Source organism: Rhizoctonia solani, chromosome 15 (genome assembly GCF_016906535.1).
Source record: "Rhizoctonia solani chromosome 15, complete sequence".
NCBI classification, from domain to species: Eukaryota; Fungi; Basidiomycota; class Agaricomycetes; order Cantharellales; family Ceratobasidiaceae; genus Rhizoctonia; species Rhizoctonia solani.
In genome coordinates, this window is record NC_057384.1 from 732,525 (window position 1) to 751,541 (window position 19,017).

Genomic DNA, 19,017 nt, shown 5'->3' on the forward strand with positions numbered 1-19,017 from the left:
ACGTGACACGAGTTCAGTCCTCTTCGTTTGATCACTTTGTTTTCCGTCCTATAAGCATAATTACTCGTCAGTCTCTGCTTCGTGTTCGTGCTGGAGAGCGCGCCATCGCCTCATGATAGCGGAGCAAGTGACATAATCGACCGAGCTTGTTCTCAACGCGAAGAAAACAGCAGCTTTTTTGCGGGTTTGGGAGCTTAGGTTGAATATTTAAGTAAGTAGCCATGGATTGATTCAAGCTGTGATCAATCGCTGACTTGAGTGGTGGGCAACAGATAATGCCTCGAGATAGAAAGAGGTCTATAACCCAGGAGGCTGCTAGGATCGTATTTCCTGTATCCATTAGCTCCTCTTTTTCGCTCCCTTCGCTGTCTCTTTCCCGCTCAAAGCCCACCCCGGTCCTCCCACCACTGGACACGACGAGAGCAAATGCTCACCCTCTAGACAATGGCGGTGCAACTTCTTCCTTCATCACTCCTACTTCACATCCCAATGCTTTGGAACTATCAGCATCTCCTGCGCGTTCTGTATCACCTTCCAAGCCACCGGCATCTCCTGGCGCGTCTGTTCCGCTGCCGTCCATTCGTTCTCTTCGAAGTCGTTTCTCCTTTACTACCCAAGAACCACCCAACTTGTCAGCCATTCCATTGCAAACTCCTACACAAAAGCGAGCCCCTCCCCGCCGCTTTCTTCCCTTTGGCAACTCGGGCTCCACTCAATCCACAAATTCCACTCCTTCAATTCCTCGCAAGTCCTTGGGCGATGTATTCACTCTGGGAAGACCCAGTACCGGCTCTAGGCACGATTCAACTAGTTCCCGTTCGGTAACACCGAGCAGCAAGAGCTCACGTAGCGCAGCGAGCATGGGGACAATGCGCGGCCAATGGCTTCATGGCTCGGGCTATTCTATGTTGGCACCTCATCACCAGGCCGCCTCACCACGTCCGCTCTCCGAGGATTTTGCCCTCGACGCCGAGCTCGGCTACGTGTTGGCCATCGAATCTGGCGAAGACACCATACGCTGCCGTCCGGATTTACCCCCGGCTGAACCCCCACCTCGGCTCCGCGACTCGAACCAGACAATTCTCGAGTCTTCACGTGAAAATCTTTCACAGATGACCTTGAGCCCCCCAGTCGAAATTCCTTCGCCAACACTTCCAACATTTGTGCCACCTTCACAAGCTGCCACCGCCCAGTCTAGCGCCCTCAATACAAATGTGACTAATCAGCTTGGTATGTTGTCACTGTGATCTTCGACGTACATCTTACCGAACCAGCTTCCTGAATTTCAATTAGGCAACGTGTCCCGCCGCCGTCAATCACCGGTGCCGCCTATTTCCATTCCTCCTCCTAATGTGCCGGTTGAGTTCGAGGGTCTCAGTTCAGGAGTAAAAGGTATGTGGAGTGAGCAGTGCCATTCCAGTAGGCCATACATTGACTCCGTGTGCAGCGCCAGCCACAATACTTGATTCAGAGGGAGAGGATGATCATCTAGTACCTACAACTTTTCCTTTTACACCAGTTGACGATCGTTCGGACGTAACTTCCAGCACCAATAACACCCCTCACTCGGGAGATCGATCGCGCGTTCCTCCAAGTATTCCTCCCCCCTTGCCATCCCCATCTCCACGTCCGGAATCGTCCTCGAGGGGCGAGTTCCCTTCTCTGAAGACGCTTCCCCCGTTAATGAGCCATGTTCAGCGATCTTCCAGTAGTGAGGCAAACTGGAGCAGCCGGAAAGTGGAGCCATCCCAGATCTCTAATGCTGTTCCTGTTGATACACTCAATTATGTTCAAGCTGTGCCCGAATGTCCTACAGAAGGTGGGTGTCCCCATTAAAGCTACTCGCCCGTCCCGTGTAATTGATACACCGGAATCTAGGTCAGCCTCTTGAGTTGTCCCAAAGTAGCGTCTTGAATGCAAAAACAAGGGAAATGCCCAACCTTCTCGCAGCCGACCTGGGTTTTGGCAGCGGGCCTCTAAGGAACCCACCCCTTGGTCTAGCCGCAAAGCAATCTGATTCGGACCTTGAGACTAACATTCCCGACAACGAATTATTGCCTTTCAATTCCGATTCTCGAACGGCCCATATTGACAAACACGCCCACCTCCTGTCAACTTTGGGCACCCTGGATAATTCAAGTTGTTCCGCCACTCCTTCAGTCCGAGGTGCTGATCAATTGGATGCAAATACGATAACAAGTAAGAACACGCTGTCTCAAAATTCGATTCTGGGGCAGAATCGACTAGGGGGCCTGGTTTTCCAATCCGTTCAACCCGCTACTCCGCCGGTCCAGGATCCGAATCAAGGCGGTCAGTATTTGGGCACAATCGAAGATGATCTTGCCAAGTTATTATCCCCACATCGATTTACTCCTCCTAAGGATAAGCTAAGCCACGAACAAGTTCAACTCCAGACCCCGGCATCGGCGCATGTACTACTGCCATCTACTTCTTCGACTCCACAGCCATCTCCGCTTCATAGAGCTGGGACTCGATTGCCGTTACCTGTGTCAACACCTTCGCCTTCGGTTCTTTCTACTCGCGTAAACGATCTGCTGTCAGCGAAATCACTCTTCAATGTCCAACGTCCAAGCCCTACCGAACGGAACGCCGTGTCTTTGAATGGGTCTCCCATGCTTTCGCCCAGCAAGCTTTCGAGTTCAGGGTCTTGGGGAGCGGACCAAACGAGCTATAGGGAAGCGGTGACCACACCTAATAATCCTGCTCGACTGCTTCCGCGGCGTTCCCCATCGGTCGGTGCGGCGATCACTCGTAAGCGAAGTGCGAGTTTCGATTCAAGCGGCTCTCCTAAGATAACCAAGGACACGAGCGACCCTTTTGCCTCCCATGTGATTGGGCCAAAAAGAACGGATTGGTTAGGACCTAGGACGGCCAAGGCTTTTGCCGCAGCCGGATTGATCGAGAAGGACAGGGACAGGACTGGCCTCAACACTGGTTCCCGCTCTGATACTCCTCATCGTGGAGGGGCCCTCAACTCATGGCGGACATATGGGGAGCGGTATGGAGGGTTCGGCTCCAGTGCCGGTTCTGCACGTTCACATTCCCGTTTGGGATCCGAGATTATCTCTCCTTCACACCGAACTCGGTCTCTGGTCGGAGGGGATTCGAGCCCAAGCTATCGTCGTTCCAGTTTGGACCATACCGCTCCCCCTTCTCCCGTGTCTACCCATCGTACTCTGGTTTCCAGTGCAACATCTTCTTCCCAGTCCCAGTCGGCGTTGCAGACTATGCGCGAGCGGCATGAGCTGGAAACCGAAGCATTATTGCTGGCCTTGGCGGGGAGTAAACGGACCGAGAGAGATCTCCGAGCCGAGAACGATGAATTGATGGCGTACATTCTCCAACTCGAGCGACGAATTGCTGTCTTGGAGACAGAAAAGGAACAGGCCGAACGTTCTCAGAGTCGGGCACGGGATTACAGATGGAACACACCTCCTCCGTCTGACGTTGAAGCTCTGGATAGGCGAAGACAGGAAATTCTCGCCGGACGCGTATCCACAAGGGCCTGGAGCAGCTCCAACACCTCAACGATATCAGGCGGTCGTTCTCCGCTGTACGGTCGACCCCCTCTATCCGCCGGTCTCCCGAGATCTGCATCTGCTGCCTCCGTACGGAAGAGTGCTGGGCCTGAACCCGACAGAATTTCTCCCTCTAAACCATCTCAACCTTGGGATATGGCTGATTCACGGACATCACCTCGTAGCCAATCTACGCTTGCGAACGTATCTACTCCGACCAGGAACACCATCAACCACTCGGCTGCGGACATTTCTGTCTCAGCGCGCAATGATTTTGACGATTGGAATGACTCCTCCTTCAGCCAGCCGCTTGAATCAAGCCCCAAAAGAGCGGCTCGTAGCCGGTTGTCGGGTGGTTCAGTGGTGTCACTGGTCCCTCAAGTACCTGGAAACATGAGCATGCTTGTGCACGAGCGACCAGGAGGCGAGTTTGGCGATGATGAAGTTTCTTTCAGGAGCGCATCTCCCTTGTCAATTACTCTCATTCATCCTCGAAGCAACACCCCCAAGGCCACTCCCGCAAATATTAGTCCCATAACTGCCGACTTTTCGTTCAACTCGATACCTGGCTCGCCTCGAAGTTTGCGCCTAGGCCCCGATGAGGAAATGCATTTGGCCGACTTGATTAGTCTTCAAGGCTTGGAAATTACAGATGCTATTACCAATCTTGATGGTTGAGGGTAGTTTTTGTTTTACTCACCGATTCGTTCTACATTCGAGTTTTAAGTATGTTTCACTTCGTACCTTATCTATGCCGTCATATCGATTTGATTGAGCTGTACATACAACTAGTGCATTCGTTTTACTATGGACTCCGGTTGTACTATGCATACGCATCTGATTTGTCACATGTACCTTAGTTTAGTTGGGCAATATTATCTTACCATTGGGTTACTTTCATGTTTGCTTGGGATACCAGCGACTGTTGTAAACTTCGAGATCGTAGTGTATCGAACCGAAGCCGCAAGGGTGTGAGACAGATACAGCTCAAATCGAAATAAGTGAATATATTTGAATTCCTGGATGAATGACACAAACTGGGAAGCACACACAATTCAAGATTAATGATACGATAGCATAAATCAAAATCGCCAAGTAGCATAAGCAATTAAACCACATTAGACTAGAACCGCATGTCAAGTGCACAAACGGCGCTCAGCGCGAAGAAAGCAAGTAAATGAAAGGAGCGTCCCATTTAGACATGTTAGTAATACTGTATGGAAAGGATAAACGTATGTTAAAGGCATTAGAAACCAGGATCCAGAAACCACTTCCGGCAATTGACCGTAGACAAAATACATAATTAAGGAGTCGATAAAATATTAATCCAGTCAAATTTTAGACCTGTGTCTGAGTCTATTTTCAATAAGAAAAAATGATCTTTCAAGTGCTTCAGAATTACTTACTGTGCTGTAGTGTGCCCCATCGTATATCTCAGGAACTTCATAGTTTCCTCCATAATCATCTTGATCCTCGGAATAATACGCGTTGTTAGGAACGGTGGCGTAGCCCTGGTTGTTCATTGCATAAGGAGCTTCGGCAGTGGGCCCATCGATCGCGTTATTGAGAACCCCGGTTACTCTTTGGTCAACGGGCGGAGGATACGGGGCTGGGCTTGATCCGGAACCATAATGATTGACGTTGGCTGCTACCGCATGTCCATAGGGGTGGTAACGCGAAGTAGCGCCAGAGAGATCGGCCTCATCAGGGCCCCCTGCGCTCGCCTTTCGAACAGCCATAGACATGTGTCGATGCGACTGGAAAGGAGTCGCACTACGGTGCCTTCGCAAGGCCCCCGGGCCGGGATGGTTCGGAATATAAGCTGGTGCATCGAATGATTGCTTGTGGGAGGGTGCGGATTGCATATAACCAAGAGGAGGTCGTAGCGAATCGGTCGTATTGGAACGGTGGTATGGTGTATGGGAAATCGGCGCACTAATTGCGCTGTAGGCGGGAGAGACACTTCGCTGGTCCCAGTATCCGAGCGCGCTCTGGCTGCGAGGTACTTCCCAAGGCTCGGCTTCGCTTGGCCACCTTGCGCTGGACACGCTCCGCGCGGACCCGATCCCATGATGACCCCGCCAGTGCGTGGCAGATCCGTTAGGGCTTTGTTTGACCATACCTGGGTATGGAAAATTGGAGGGAGGTGGAGAAGGGGCCACTTCGGCATAGTCTTCGATGGGATTGGTAGCTACGCCTTGATCGGCAGCGTTGGATGGATAAATGCAAACCACGCCAATGCCCCTCAATTGACCTGGTTCATTGGCAACGTCCTCTACCTCACCCCTGACCTCCACTTCGCAAATTTTGTCTCCCATCAACATCGTCTCTTCTTCGTCGGCACGTTCCAAATCAACATGCGCCTGAGGGTCGCCTCCATCGGCACGAGCGTGTGTTTGATGATGCTGGGTGAGGAGGTCGGTCCGACTGAATTTCTTGAAGCACCGTTCACATTGATAGGGCTTGTCCGTGGTATGAGATCGAATGTGTTCCCGAAGGTATCCAGGTTCACGATATAACCGACCGCAGGAGTACAGTGGGCAGACATACGCTTTTGTACTAGTCACCAGTCCGCTTGACGTATCCTGAGGCTGTTGAGCAGTATAGATATCCGTCGCCGTCCCAATCACGTTCGATGGATCATACGTCCCCAGGCTCGCGTTTTGTAAGGTTGAAGTGGAGGCTGGATATTGAAGCGGGACGTTAGGTGAGAGCTGCTGCGTAAGCTGCTGGGAGATATCCGAACGAAGCGAACTGGATACATGAGGTGCTGATATAAGTCCATCAACGTTCCCGTTTAGTCCATTGGACACCTCGGGCTGATGTTGCCTTAGTGAGACAGAGGGGACAGCCACACCACTATGACTGGAAGAATCGTGGGCGTAGGGCGACTGCCTCGCTGCATGCTGAAGTGAGAGTGAATTGGCTCGTGACGGAATACGATCATGGACTCCGAGGGAGCGATTAATTTGGTCGGGTACAGCATTTCCCATGCTTTGCGATATATCCAAGCCACCAATGGATCCGGGTACGGCATCACGGTCAAGATATCTGAGTCCGACCCCCGCCTCTGATTCGCTTTCCGTGCCGGTGCCCCCGCTGGCAATTCGCCTGCGTGCTGGCTTGACGACCTTCTTGCGCCTTTGCTTGTATGATGGACTGCCTTCAAACAATGACAGCATACTAAAGAACTGTTTTCCGTGGCCGGATTGATTGTTGATGGCATTGGGCGGTTGCTGGGTGCCAGCGCGAGAGTGCGGCTCTGGTGTTGCTTCCACATCTGAGTTCAGCTCTGGATCGGCATCTAGTTTACGAGCAAGCGTCAGGGCAGCGGGTTTTGCCACTGAACCAGATACAGTTGCCTCGTGATCATTGGTGACCTAGAATGTATTGAAAACGACCGGCATGCATCGAAGGCAATGTCACATACCGGATAGGAGTGCTCTGGAGCACGCTCGGCAGCACGCATGGCGCGATCCAATTCGTCGCCGTCCCCACCCCTGGCGGTTACAAATTGTTCGTAGAGGGTCCGTTTGGGATCATAGGCGAAGGACCGAGCTGGTTCACCAACCACAACCGTGGTTGGTTCAAGACCCATCTTCTCTCGCTTCAAATCTCGCTCAAGAGCGTCTAAGAACAAGCGGTCGTGAGGAACGGAGAACCTAAGTGCGGATTAACGGACACGTATGCTTGAGATAAATAACGACATACCAGTAGAATACTTTTTGTTTCTTTTGAGTACGAATACATTGGTATTTGAATAGTAGGTCGAGGAATGGTGACTATGTAGCGATGAGCATGAGAGATAGCGCCTAGCCAAACGCCATACCTTTGGTTCCTCTAGACAGGCATCGTTCCCGGGCTTGAGGTTGCGCAAGTCGGAAAACACGCCCTCCTCAAACTTTTTCATGTTGCGGACGGGTCGAGCGAATGCATCGAAACGAAACACCAGGGCTCGAACGATGTCCGTTCCAGTGATATGATATAACCCTCCCCAGAGTACACATGATACGAATTCACCTGAAGGAAGAAGGAACCTGTTCATCGCAGGATGAGATGCGCTCTGAGGGTGCTGAACGAGAGCGTCCGATGTTGAAGAGTTGGGAGACGTCCACCGAGACGGTGCAGTGGCCAAGAAATACTTCAGCTTGTCCAACTGTGCGATCATCTCTTGCTCGTGCACGGTAAGGGGGCGTGGGACTGGCGGTGATACGGCTTGGTTGGAGGATTGGGCAACGTCAGCATTAGGGTCGGACTGGTTGTTGGGAACCGTGTTGGGCTGAGTGGATGGAATCAGTGCTGCGGCGGGTCGCCCTGACGCCGCCGCGAGAAAATGGGGTGAGGTTCCAGGCCCTGTGATTCGCGCTGTGAGGCCCTCGTTGGCTGTAGCCGCCCGAGCAATGTTATTGTAAGGTGCGTGAGGTGTCTGTTGGCCGGAATGAATTGGCTGGGGAGGGTATCCTGAATGCAACATGATATTATTCATGGGCAACGACGAACACCAGGAGCGGCAAGAGAATGTGAAAGGTGCCCAGGTGAGGCCAGCGCCCTAATCTGAGATGTGCAAATGTCGTGGAAGTAGGAACAACAGACGGCCGTGGTGGTTGCGAGGCGAAAAGAGGGCCTGGATGTGGTGCTTGAGTATAAACGCCGAGGAGGGGCGACGGCGGCGTGCCCAACAGCCGATGAAGAAGGTCCCGGTGGGTAACACCCTTACCACGTAACGTTGTTACGCCAAAGCTCAGCCACCGGCACACCCAGTGGGGGTCGGCAACCCAATAGAAAAGTGTGTCCGGGTCACGTGACAGGATTAATGCAAATATCCCGAGTAGCGGTGTTGGCCACTGCGTGCAGCACGATACGCTACACCTGGGGGCGCAATAGAACTTCAGTATCAAAGATACATTGAATTATATTGTAGATAAAAGATTTCAAACAATATAATATACCACTGTGTACCTAACAGCTACGGATGATCCAACCTTGGGGGTTGGATGCCCGGGAATCCGTATCCTACCAGCGCTAGATATGCTCGTCTGGGGTTTGGATCCTTGTTGTTTTCTGGGGTTGGACTCTTGCCAGGGGTTGGATTTCTAATAAATTTCTTAATTACTTGCTATGCATTAGTTAGATGAACAAGTCATGTGTATGTCCTTCGCGACTGCCATATACACACTGAGGCTCGAAACTTCCTCCAGAGGGTGTCCGGGCCGATGCTTGACTCTATTCTTTTCGGTACTCAAGCTGGCCTTGAGGCACTTGCTCAATTCCTCGGCGCGTCAAACGCCTTCTCGCTCAACCCTTAGACCTATGCACTCTTTTCCGCTTTTCTTATTTATGATTATTTATTCTACACCTATGCTCTCTGTCTCTGTCTCTTGCGTCCGCCTGTCTCTTGTCCTGTCTCTGCGCTTGACTGCTCGTTCTCTCGGACCTGTATGCACCCTACGTGCACAGGTTTTCTACTTACTCTCATCCGCCTTGTGTGTTCCTTTGTCTTTCCTGTCCTCTGTCTCGCCTGTCTCTCCTGGTTAGTTTTAGCCCTTGGTGTTCGACCGTGTGATCGTGTCCGAGTGATAAATTGCAGCCAAAAAAAAAGAACAAGTCATGTGACTGAGAATCAATTTTGTGTTAATCTCTATATAAGGAAGCATTAAGTCCAGATCTCTTGAATGTTCTATAATAGCCACCAACTTGGTTGTTCTGGTTGTGCTTTTTTGCATCCAATGCATTTTTGTGCAATCCATCTGCATATCTGCACAACCCCCTCTGTGCAACCATCCTTGCTCCCACTCTGCCAAGGTATATACACTTGTACCCAAAAAGATTGAGCCATGTGAACTCAAATCAATGACACTCACATGTCACCTGCACAATTGAGAATTTGTTTACAATGTAATAGTAGAGTATGTAGATACAGTAGTATAGAACATATATACAGAGTTTTAGATCAAAACTAAATCTCCTGGTGGAGATATGTGTGAGCAAAATTTTTGGGCTGGCTCATTCTTTTTGATCACTTTATATAAGCTACTTGGTCCTCCCTCCTCTATGGGGCCCCAAAAATCTGGGAGCACTCTGGGACTTGCTATTGTTGGCAAGCATTCCAGAGCATTTGGTATGATGCTTTGTCATAGACACATATATATCCAAGGGATTTATTCTGATTTTCTTGTTTTTACACAAAGTCAAACAGACAATATTTTCAATCACATGAACTTGGCGCTTATATCATACACTAAGTGCCAAGCCACATCCCCATCTGCACTTATTTCATCATACATAGCCACCTCCACCTGATGACATCACTATTATGTGTCAGTGACACATAGGCATGAGTAAGGCCAACTGCAGAACAGGGTTCTTATTTGATACAGTATTGGATTTAGTGTATTTGTAATTAGTCTACCTCTGTAATATATAAGGAGGCCAACCAACCATGGTAACACCCAGGTTGATTAGCTCTTGTTGCATCTCCTTTTGTACAAGGACCTTACAGTCCAGCAACCACTAAGTAAATAGTCACCACCACCTTAAGTGGCTTACTCATTGTACTTCAATAGCTGGTCATTGCCCTTACAGCCTTGGTCACCATAGTTAGTTAGTTAGTTGTTGTAGGTAGCTGTTGTAGACACACTTGATACCAGGGAATTTGTTCCCATTTTCTTGAATTTAAACAAAGTTGAACAGACAACATTTTCAATCACATGACCTTGGCGCTTATATCATACGCTAAGCGCCAAGCCACGTCCCTATCTGCGCTTACTCATCACATGTAGCCACCTCCACTTATGACGTCATCATGACACGTCAGTGACATGCATGCATGAGTAAGGCCAACTGCAGAGCGGGGTTCTTATTTGTTATAACCTCCTTATCAATACCTCTGGAATTGCACAAATTTTCTATTATTTTTAGTATTTTTTACGGACTCAATATCTTTTGTTTTTTGATCACGTGATCTCGGCGCTTATTATGCCAAGGTGCCACGCCAAGATGCCGTGCCAAGGGCGCTTAGGAGTAATCCACACTTCTGCGCAGTCCGCAGCACGGTTCTCATTTCATATATGTACTTCCGTTCTCACGCGCACAGACCATGTAGATAGTGCGCTCTCTTCTATATATACAGCAGGAAAATCGCTTGGAGACCCCAAGTCAATTTTACCTTGTCTCTTACTCATTAGAGAAGGTAGTCAGCCAGCTAAGTAGCCGGCCCTAAGTAGTTCTCAGACGCTCACCACCCCATTTACCTATCACACCTCCCAGGCCTCAGGCCCCATTGTCAACAGTAGCCATAAGTAGCACGCCTTACGCGTTTTAGTATAGCCTTAGATAGTAGACTTACATAAGCCAGTGTAGTAGTATGGCCTTAAGCGCCTGCCTTCATTAGCGTGTACCCACCTTACAGTGGTGTACGACATTATTGGATTAGGTATTGCATATAATGTATTTGTAATTAGTTCACCTGTAGAATATATAAGGAGGCCAACCAACCATGGTAACACCCAGGTCAATTACCTCTTGTTGCATCCCCTATTGTACGAGGGCCTTATAGCCTGGTAACCCTACTTAGTCACTTAGCCCACACCGCCTTAAGCAGCCTCTTTGTTGTACTTACATAGCTTGCCATTGCCCTTATGGCCTTGGTCACTGTAGTATAGCTGGTTGTTGTTGTAGGATAGCTTGCCACCGCCTTACACAGTTTCCACTTAGATACATCTGGCCGCAAGCGCCCTCCTCCTTGATGTCCTTACAGATGTCTAGGACAGTAGCATTGTCACTGCCTTATGCAATTTTGTTACAAGTCTATATGGCCTTAAGCACCCACTACCTAGACAACCTGTCCTGGACATGGTCACATGACCAGTACAAGTGGTTGCATGCTGGCCCAAGCCCAAATTTGGGGGGTAGCAGGTGTAATCATGGGTTGTCAGCAGAGGAATGATAGGGCTTTATGGCTTAGTGGTCAAGCTGGTTCAATTCCAGCTAGTTCTATTTTCCTCTGTTTATGACACTAGGTGTTTGATGCAAGGGTTTAGCGCACACACGCGGCACAAAAACCGCTCATAAGTCCTGCATCAGGCAACTCTATCCCCCCACACCATTTCAATATTCCATCTACACACTCTGGCGTCCCCCATCCATACTCCCATCCCACCAGCCATTCCAGCCAATGTTCTGTGGCAGCCAGTTCCCAACCACCCTCTTGCAGCTCATCACCCACTCTGCAAAACCTGCCCAGAATGGAACCAGAGCTGTCCCTTGGCGCTCTCCTTGAGGCTATCCAGACCCTCAATGCCACCATTGGGTCCTTGCAGGCCCAAATACAAACCCAAGGCCAACAACTCTCTGAGCTCAAAGCCATATGTAAGGAAACCGCTGACCTCATTGGCAACAAGGACCAAGGGGGTCCCCAAGCCCAGCCTGGCCCATTGACTGGGCCTGTCACCCCTCCTACACACACAGTGTCATGACCTTCATTGGCATGACATGATTTTTTACTATTTTCTAGTGTTTTTCTGAGATAGTTTCCTTTCTTGGTATATATTTATGACTCATCAAGATCACATGACATATTTGATATATGATGTGAAATTGTAAAATGACTCATTGTTTAGTAGTGTTGTTTTTGATGTGGCTTCTCTCATGTATTTAAACCAGGTCAAGTTGCTGCTAAAACAGCAAGACTTGACCTCTTTGTCAATTCACCTAAGTTCTTACCTACCCATTGCCCTGCTCCCTTGTTGAGCCCAGTGCACTTTACTTAAGCATCACTTACCAGGCCTTTGTTGCCCTCTACCCTAAACCATACCCCTTGGGCCTTTGTTGCCCCTCTTGTTCTCATAGTCCATTGGTGATAGGGCCACGGACTTTAAACCTACTTGTATCATAGATCCAAGCTTAGTTGTGACACACAGGAGGGGAAACCCACACTCCAGGCACAATTAGGCCTGGACTCAAGGCCCTGTTCTGCCCATCCAGAGGAACAGGATTTGACTTGGAAGAAGAAGAGCCAAGGAGGGAACCAAAAAAGGAGCCTTGCGGAACCCCTTGGAGCTTAAGCTCCCTCACACCTTTTGACTCAGGGTCCAGTGTAAAGCAACCCAAGATGGAGTTACCAGACCCCTACAAAGGCAACACCAGAGGATGCAAAGCCACCCAGTGGCTTGATTGCATGCTACTTTGGGTAGCCCTCCATTGGGACCAGTTCAACAAGGAAGAACAGATGGTGGTATGGATCTTATACCACATGACAGATAAAGCTGCTGACTGGGCACTCCCTATCATAGGGACCATTATCAAGGGCAAAGGCAACCCCCCAACTACCATCCTGGCCTTAATGGCCAAATTCAAGGAAGCCTTTGCTGATCCAGACACCAAACAGGCAGCTGCCAGGAAAATAGCGGTCCTCACACAAACCTCTACCACCTCTGAGTACGTTACAGAATTCCACAACCTAATGGCGGAATTAGACTGGAACAAGGAGGCCTATATTGCGCAGTTCATGCAAGGCCTCCACTGGAAGGTCAAGGAATTGTTATCAACCAAGGACAACATTCCTGACAATCTTGAGGCAATTTTTGCGGCCTCCATTAAAATTGACAACACCTGTGTTGTACGCCAACTGTAAGGTTGGGTACACGCTGGTGAGTGGGCGCTTGTGGCCGTACTGAACACTGCAATCTACTACCTAAGGCTATACTACGTCCTATACTACGTTATCTACAACGCTTAAGGCGTTCTACTGCTAACTACTGGTGACAATGGGGGCTTAGCCCTGGAGGTGTGGTGAGCGCAAGTAAGGGGGTTAACTACTGGACTACTAGGGGCTGGCTACTTAGCTAGCTGGGGGACCCCTCCTCAATGGATATTAGACAAGGTAAAATTGACTTGGGGTCTCCAAGCAATTTTCCTTCTGTATATATAGACAAGTCTGCTAAATACATGTGGTCTGTGCGTGTGTGAATAGAAGACAACATGTGAAAAAGGAAGCGTGCTGTGGGTTGCGCAGAAGCGTGGATTTCTCCTAAGCGCCCTTGGCACAGCATCTTGGCATAATAAGTGCCAAGATCACGTGATTAAAAAACAAAAGATAACAGGTCCGTAAAAAGCACTAAAAATAACAGAAAAATCGTGCAAATCTAATGGTATATGTTAGGAGGTTGTAACAACCTGCCACAAAAACAAGGAGAACCACCCCAAAAAGCAGCCTGCTAAATCCTTGGTCACTGCAACCACTTCCACCACAACCACTCAACGGGTCCAACTACTGGAGGATCCCAACTACGTCACCCTGGAAGAAAGGGATTGCCATCACACAGCAGGCCTCTGTGTCAAATGTGGTCAAAAGGGTCACAGAATTAAACAGTGCCCCAATGGTTGGAAGGCTACCATCAAGGAAGTGGCTAAGGTGGCAGAAACCAAGGAGTCAGGAAAAGACTAAGGCCAATGTTGTAGACACACTTGATACCAGGGAGTTTATTCCCATTTTCTTGATTTTAAACAAAGGCAATTGGACTACTTTTTCAGTCACGTGACTTTGGCGCTTATATCATACACTAAGCGCCAAGCCACGTCCCCATCTGTACTTACTCATCATACATAGCCACCTCCACCCAATGACATCATTATGACATGTCAGTGACACATATGCATGAGTAAAAACCAACTGCAGAGCAGGGTTCTTATTTGATACAGTATTGCATATAAGTGTATTTGTAATTAGTACTGTCCTGTAATATATAAGGAGGCCAACCAACCATGGTAACACCCAGGTCAATTACCTCTTGTTGAATCCCCCTAACTGTACAAGGCCTTACAGCCAGAATCACTTAGTACCTACAATGCCTTAAGCGTTGACTCCACTGTACATACACTGGCAATCAATTGCAATGCAACATTGCCTATGAGACCTTTAACCTGTTGATTGCCACTCATGTACTTGGCCAATCTCTCTCAAACCTTGCATGAAGTACTGTCACCTTGCACTCCACCTCTGTGCAAAGTTTCATGTCAGTTGAGCTCATGGTTCTGTCTCTGGATCTCAATAAGTGATTGCAACGTTCTGATTGAAGAAATGCAATATCAAGAAACTTCTCTTCTACTGCCCTGCTACTTCTTTGCAGGTTAAGCCAGTCATCTGGGGCTGTTCCATGCCCCATTGTGAATGACTAATCAAACTCTCAGCCTGCCAGCTGCCACAGAGTTTGATGAAAGGTGGCTTGTTTCTGGTTGCAGGCTGTTGGATTTCAATGGACTGATGTGCCACAGTGGAAAGAACTTGGGATGAAGATTGCCAGGGTAGGGTTATTGGGCCCCAGGAAGACAGCTAGTACCATTATATTAGCATGGATGAGAGTGTGGAGCTCACACCAGGGGCATCTTGGGTTTGGTCAAAACCTGTACAATTTTGCACAAGACATAGCACCTGCCATTGTGACAATCAGACTACATGAGTAAGCTATTTGACTTCTCAAGACCCAGATTCACCAGCAGATATGTATTCTAGGTCATTAATCTTCTCCCAACCTGTCCTGGACACCAGGAAATCTCAAATATCACAAAACCTGACATTTTTCATATGAGATACTACCTTATCTATGTTTCCTGGTGTCCAGGACAGGTTGGGAGAAGATTAATGACCTAGAATACATATCTGCTGGTGAATCTGGGTCTTGAGAAGTCAAATAGCTTACTCATGTAGTCTGATTGTCACAATGGCAGGTGCTATGTCTTGTGCAAAATTGTACAGGTTTTGACCAAACCCAAGATGCCCCTGGTGTGAGCTCCACACTCTCATCCATGCTAATATAATGGTACTAGCTGTCTTCCTGGGGCCCAATAACCCTACCCTGGCAATCTTCATCCCAAGTTCTTTCCACTGTGGCACATCAGTCCATTGAAATCCAACAGCCTGCAACCAGAAACAAGCCACCTTTCATCAAACTCTGTGGCAGCTGGCAGGCTGAGAGTTTGATTAGTCATTCACAATGGGGCATGGAACAGCCCCAGATGACTGGCTTAACCTGCAAAGAAGTAGCAGGGCAGTAGAAGAGAAGTTTCTTGATATTGCATTTCTTCAATCAGAACGTTGCAATCACTTATTGAGATCCAGAGACAGAACCATGAGCTCAACTGACATGAAACTTTGCACAGAGGTGGAGTGCAAGGTGACAGTACTTCATGCAAGGTTTGAGAGAGATTGGCCAAGTACATGAGTGGCAATCAACAGGTTAAAGGTCTCATAGGCAATGTTGCATTGCAATTGATTGCCAGTGTAGATACAGGAGTAAGAAAAAATTACTATATACAAAATGTATATGGGAATAACTAAGAACTAGTATTAAGAATCAGAATATGTGCACAGAATATATGCACAATATAGGCTAGGCTTATCAGGAATAAACATCTCCTAACAAATACTCTACCAACTATCAAGTGCAGGTGGTTGGTTATGCATGGTACCTTAGACTAATGTTACTTAAGCCTAAGTGACTAAGGGTATGTATACTTGAGGTCTCTGGGATAGTACCTTAAGTAAGAGGGTGACCTGACTAATGCACAGGATTTATAGGATTTGCCTATTAAGTATAGGACTTAAAGATGCTTAAGTATGACTTAAGACTTATAGGGTTTACCTAAAATGTATCTAGGACTTATGAGATATTGTAGATAAAGCTATTTACAATATGGGAGTATGGTGGATTGAAACACTATCACTCAATCACAACAGTCCTTACAGTATTGATGCACTATACTCAAGGTTGAACTCAACAACTGTGACAGTCAAGGGGCACAGGGTTGCAGTAAGTACACTAATAGGCTACCCTGTGTCTGTTGGGACTGGCCTATGGTCTTAGTGTGCCAAATAACCTCCTATGCTACTTACAATGAGTCAATCACTAAAGTAAATGTGCAAATAAGCTGTTACTGTTATGGATATGACATTTCTCCTATAATCTGTACTTATTTTGTTAATTACACAAGTAATACTACAGCAAATAAATAAGATAAAGATGCAAACTAAGGTCTTCAAGGTCCCTCTATCCAATTGCAACTTTTGCAAAACCTCTAAGCATCAGGAACACCCTCAATATGCAATATCTTTTGCATATATGCTGTTTTCTCACTCATTTAAATATTTATAAATTCAGCTGAGTAGATAAACAGTAACAAGTAATATTTCTCCTGTTTGTAGTATTTATCATTCAAGATTCTATCTTGTGGCTACACACAGAAATATTCAGGGTCCCCCCTGTTGCATAGGCAAGTGCTCCAGCACTTAATCCGCTCTTAAGCGCCAACGCACTAAATGCGCCTTTTCTTGATCACCCGGGCATCCCACACTGCCACATTGCTTGCGCTTAGGTGCGCCTGTTTGTACGCTCCAGAACGCTGGTTCAAACATCCAAAACGGACAACGTTTGGCAGAGTTATGCCCTGTTTACTGTAAGTACCCAATGCAGCAGTATCCTACCTTTGGGATTGTTTACTCCAAGGATGAAACACTTAGCCTTGGGGTATCTAAGGACCCACACAGGTAAATATTGCCTTGGGACAAACATTGCCTTGGGGCAAATATTAGGAACTGTTATTATTTACTATGTACCAAAGTATTGGCTCTCCTAAGTGTTTCAGTTGCCACATGTGCCTCCTGTACCCCCTCTTGATATCAATTGTGTATATACTTATTTGTGCGCCTTCTCAGGGTATGAAAGGACCCTGTGAACACGCTTCTAATGCATCCTACTTTTACTCTCATATATTGACATATACACACAAGCCTTTAACAGCTTATCTGTGCATTTACTTTAGTGATTGACTCACTGTACTAGCAGAGGAAAAATGGTTTGGAAATGGCATGTGATTTGGGTGCTAAAAGAAAACTTGCTCTCCCCTGGCTGCATGAATGTAGTATATAGAAACAGGAAATACATTGGTTAAAATACAGTAGGAGAGACAAACAAGTGTTAGAACTTTGTTGGGAGTCCCTTTGACTTAACTGTCAGAGCCAACAACTACCAAGAGGTAAAGCCCAACAAGCTATTGCCTAATATAGGACTTATCAGCTAGTGGGATCCACAATGCTCAAGGCAATTGCCAGTTAAGGGGTAGGACAAGACCTAAAGGAGTAAAGTGCACTAATGCTATTAAGATAGCAGGACAAGGAACCTTTGACAGGGACAGGTATGCTCTCAGGCAATACTCAAAGTGTATGTCTTAGGGTAGGTAGATGTGGGAAGGGATAAGAGATTGAGTTCTGAGGCTTAAGTCTCTCAGAACCCTCCTTATATATTCAGCAAGAGGGAGGAATAGTATATACATTGACAAACACAATAACAAAGATAAGGTCACATGACCAAAGATAAGAAAGACATGATCAGATGACTAACAGTCATGTGATAGGATTACATAATAAGTGCTCAGCGCTTAAATAGCATAAAGATGCATATATCCATAAATCTTCATGAAAATAGCGCATATATTCACTATTTTTGACTTAGTGGATTCTAAGGTGGTCACGCCTCTAGGGCATGACATTAACTAAAGCTGTTACCCAGGATGGCATTTTCTGTGTGTACTTGTTGATATCATCTGCTGTGAAGGATTTCCAGGCAGCTTCAGTGGCATTCCAAAGGTGCTTGAGACTTCTTTGGGCCCAGGGGCACTGTACACACATTGCTTAAGTTCCATCCATAATGGTTCTATTGGGTTTAGTGTCATGACCTTCATTGGCATGACATGAATCTTTACTATTTTCTATCTTTTTTCTGGAACAGTTTCCTTTTTTGGTATATATTTATGACTCATCAAGGTCACATGACATGTTTGATATAGGATGTGAAATTGTAAATGACTCACTATTTGCTACTGTTGTTTTTGATGTGGCTTGCTTCATGTATTTAAACCAGGTCAAGTTGCTGCTAGAACAGCAAGACTTGACCTCTTTGTCAATTCATCCTCACTCTCACCTATCCCTTTTACCCAGGCCCTTAGTTGGCCATTAGTGCACATCACTTATAAATCATAACCCAGGCCTTCATAGCCCTCTACCCTAACTGTACCCTTTGGGTCTTTGTTGCCCCTCTTCCTTGTCTGATAGTCCATTGGTGATAGGGCCACAGACTTTAAGCCCCCTTGTACCATAGGTCCAAGCTGGGTTGTGACACTGGGTCAAGTCTTTTCTACTTGTACTCTTGTCAACAAACAAGACCTATGCTTGGGTAAGCACCAAAACCTGAATAGGTGTCACATTGTAGCCCCTGTGTAATAATCAAAGACAGGAACACAAGCACCAGTAAGGTTGCAGGATAGCCCCTTGCTAGCAATTGTCTGCATACCATGTCATAACCCATATCTGGAAAGGTTATTACCATATATATCCACTGTCAAAGATATATATAGTACATGTGATGCACAGTGATATATGAATAATATATATTGCTGGGGGATGTTGCACTCCCCCCGCCCCCCTAGC

General features: G+C 47.4%; 3 protein-coding genes across 3 annotated transcripts; 2 read left to right on the forward strand and 1 right to left on the reverse strand.

Moving 5' to 3' along the window:
• Positions 1-275: 275 nt before the first annotated feature.
• On the forward strand, positions 276-4,217 carry RhiXN_12036 (uncharacterized protein; the record flags this gene model as incomplete). Its single annotated transcript, XM_043331851.1, has 4 exons — positions 276-1,230; positions 1,294-1,392; positions 1,448-1,819; positions 1,879-4,217. The coding sequence occupies 4 exons, from the start codon at positions 276-278 to the stop codon at positions 4,215-4,217; spliced, it is 3,765 nt and encodes a 1,254-aa protein (XP_043186612.1).
• A 660-nt stretch (positions 4,218-4,877) lies between these two features.
• RhiXN_12037 (transcription factor STEA) lies at positions 4,878-8,025 on the reverse strand (the record flags this gene model as incomplete). Its single annotated transcript, XM_043331852.1, has 5 exons — positions 4,878-4,895; positions 4,946-6,919; positions 6,970-7,201; positions 7,251-7,321; positions 7,369-8,025. The coding sequence occupies 5 exons, from the start codon at positions 8,023-8,025 to the stop codon at positions 4,878-4,880; spliced, it is 2,952 nt and encodes a 983-aa protein (XP_043186613.1).
• A 3,757-nt stretch (positions 8,026-11,782) lies between these two features.
• Positions 11,783-13,983, forward strand: RhiXN_12038 (Retrotransposon-derived protein PEG10; the record flags this gene model as incomplete). The annotated part of the gene is made up of 3 exons (XM_043331853.1): positions 11,783-11,948; positions 12,458-13,155; positions 13,699-13,983. 3 exons carry the CDS (start codon positions 11,783-11,785, stop codon positions 13,981-13,983), a joined length of 1,149 nt encoding a protein of 382 aa, XP_043186614.1.
• Positions 13,984-19,017: the final 5,034 nt, after the last annotated feature.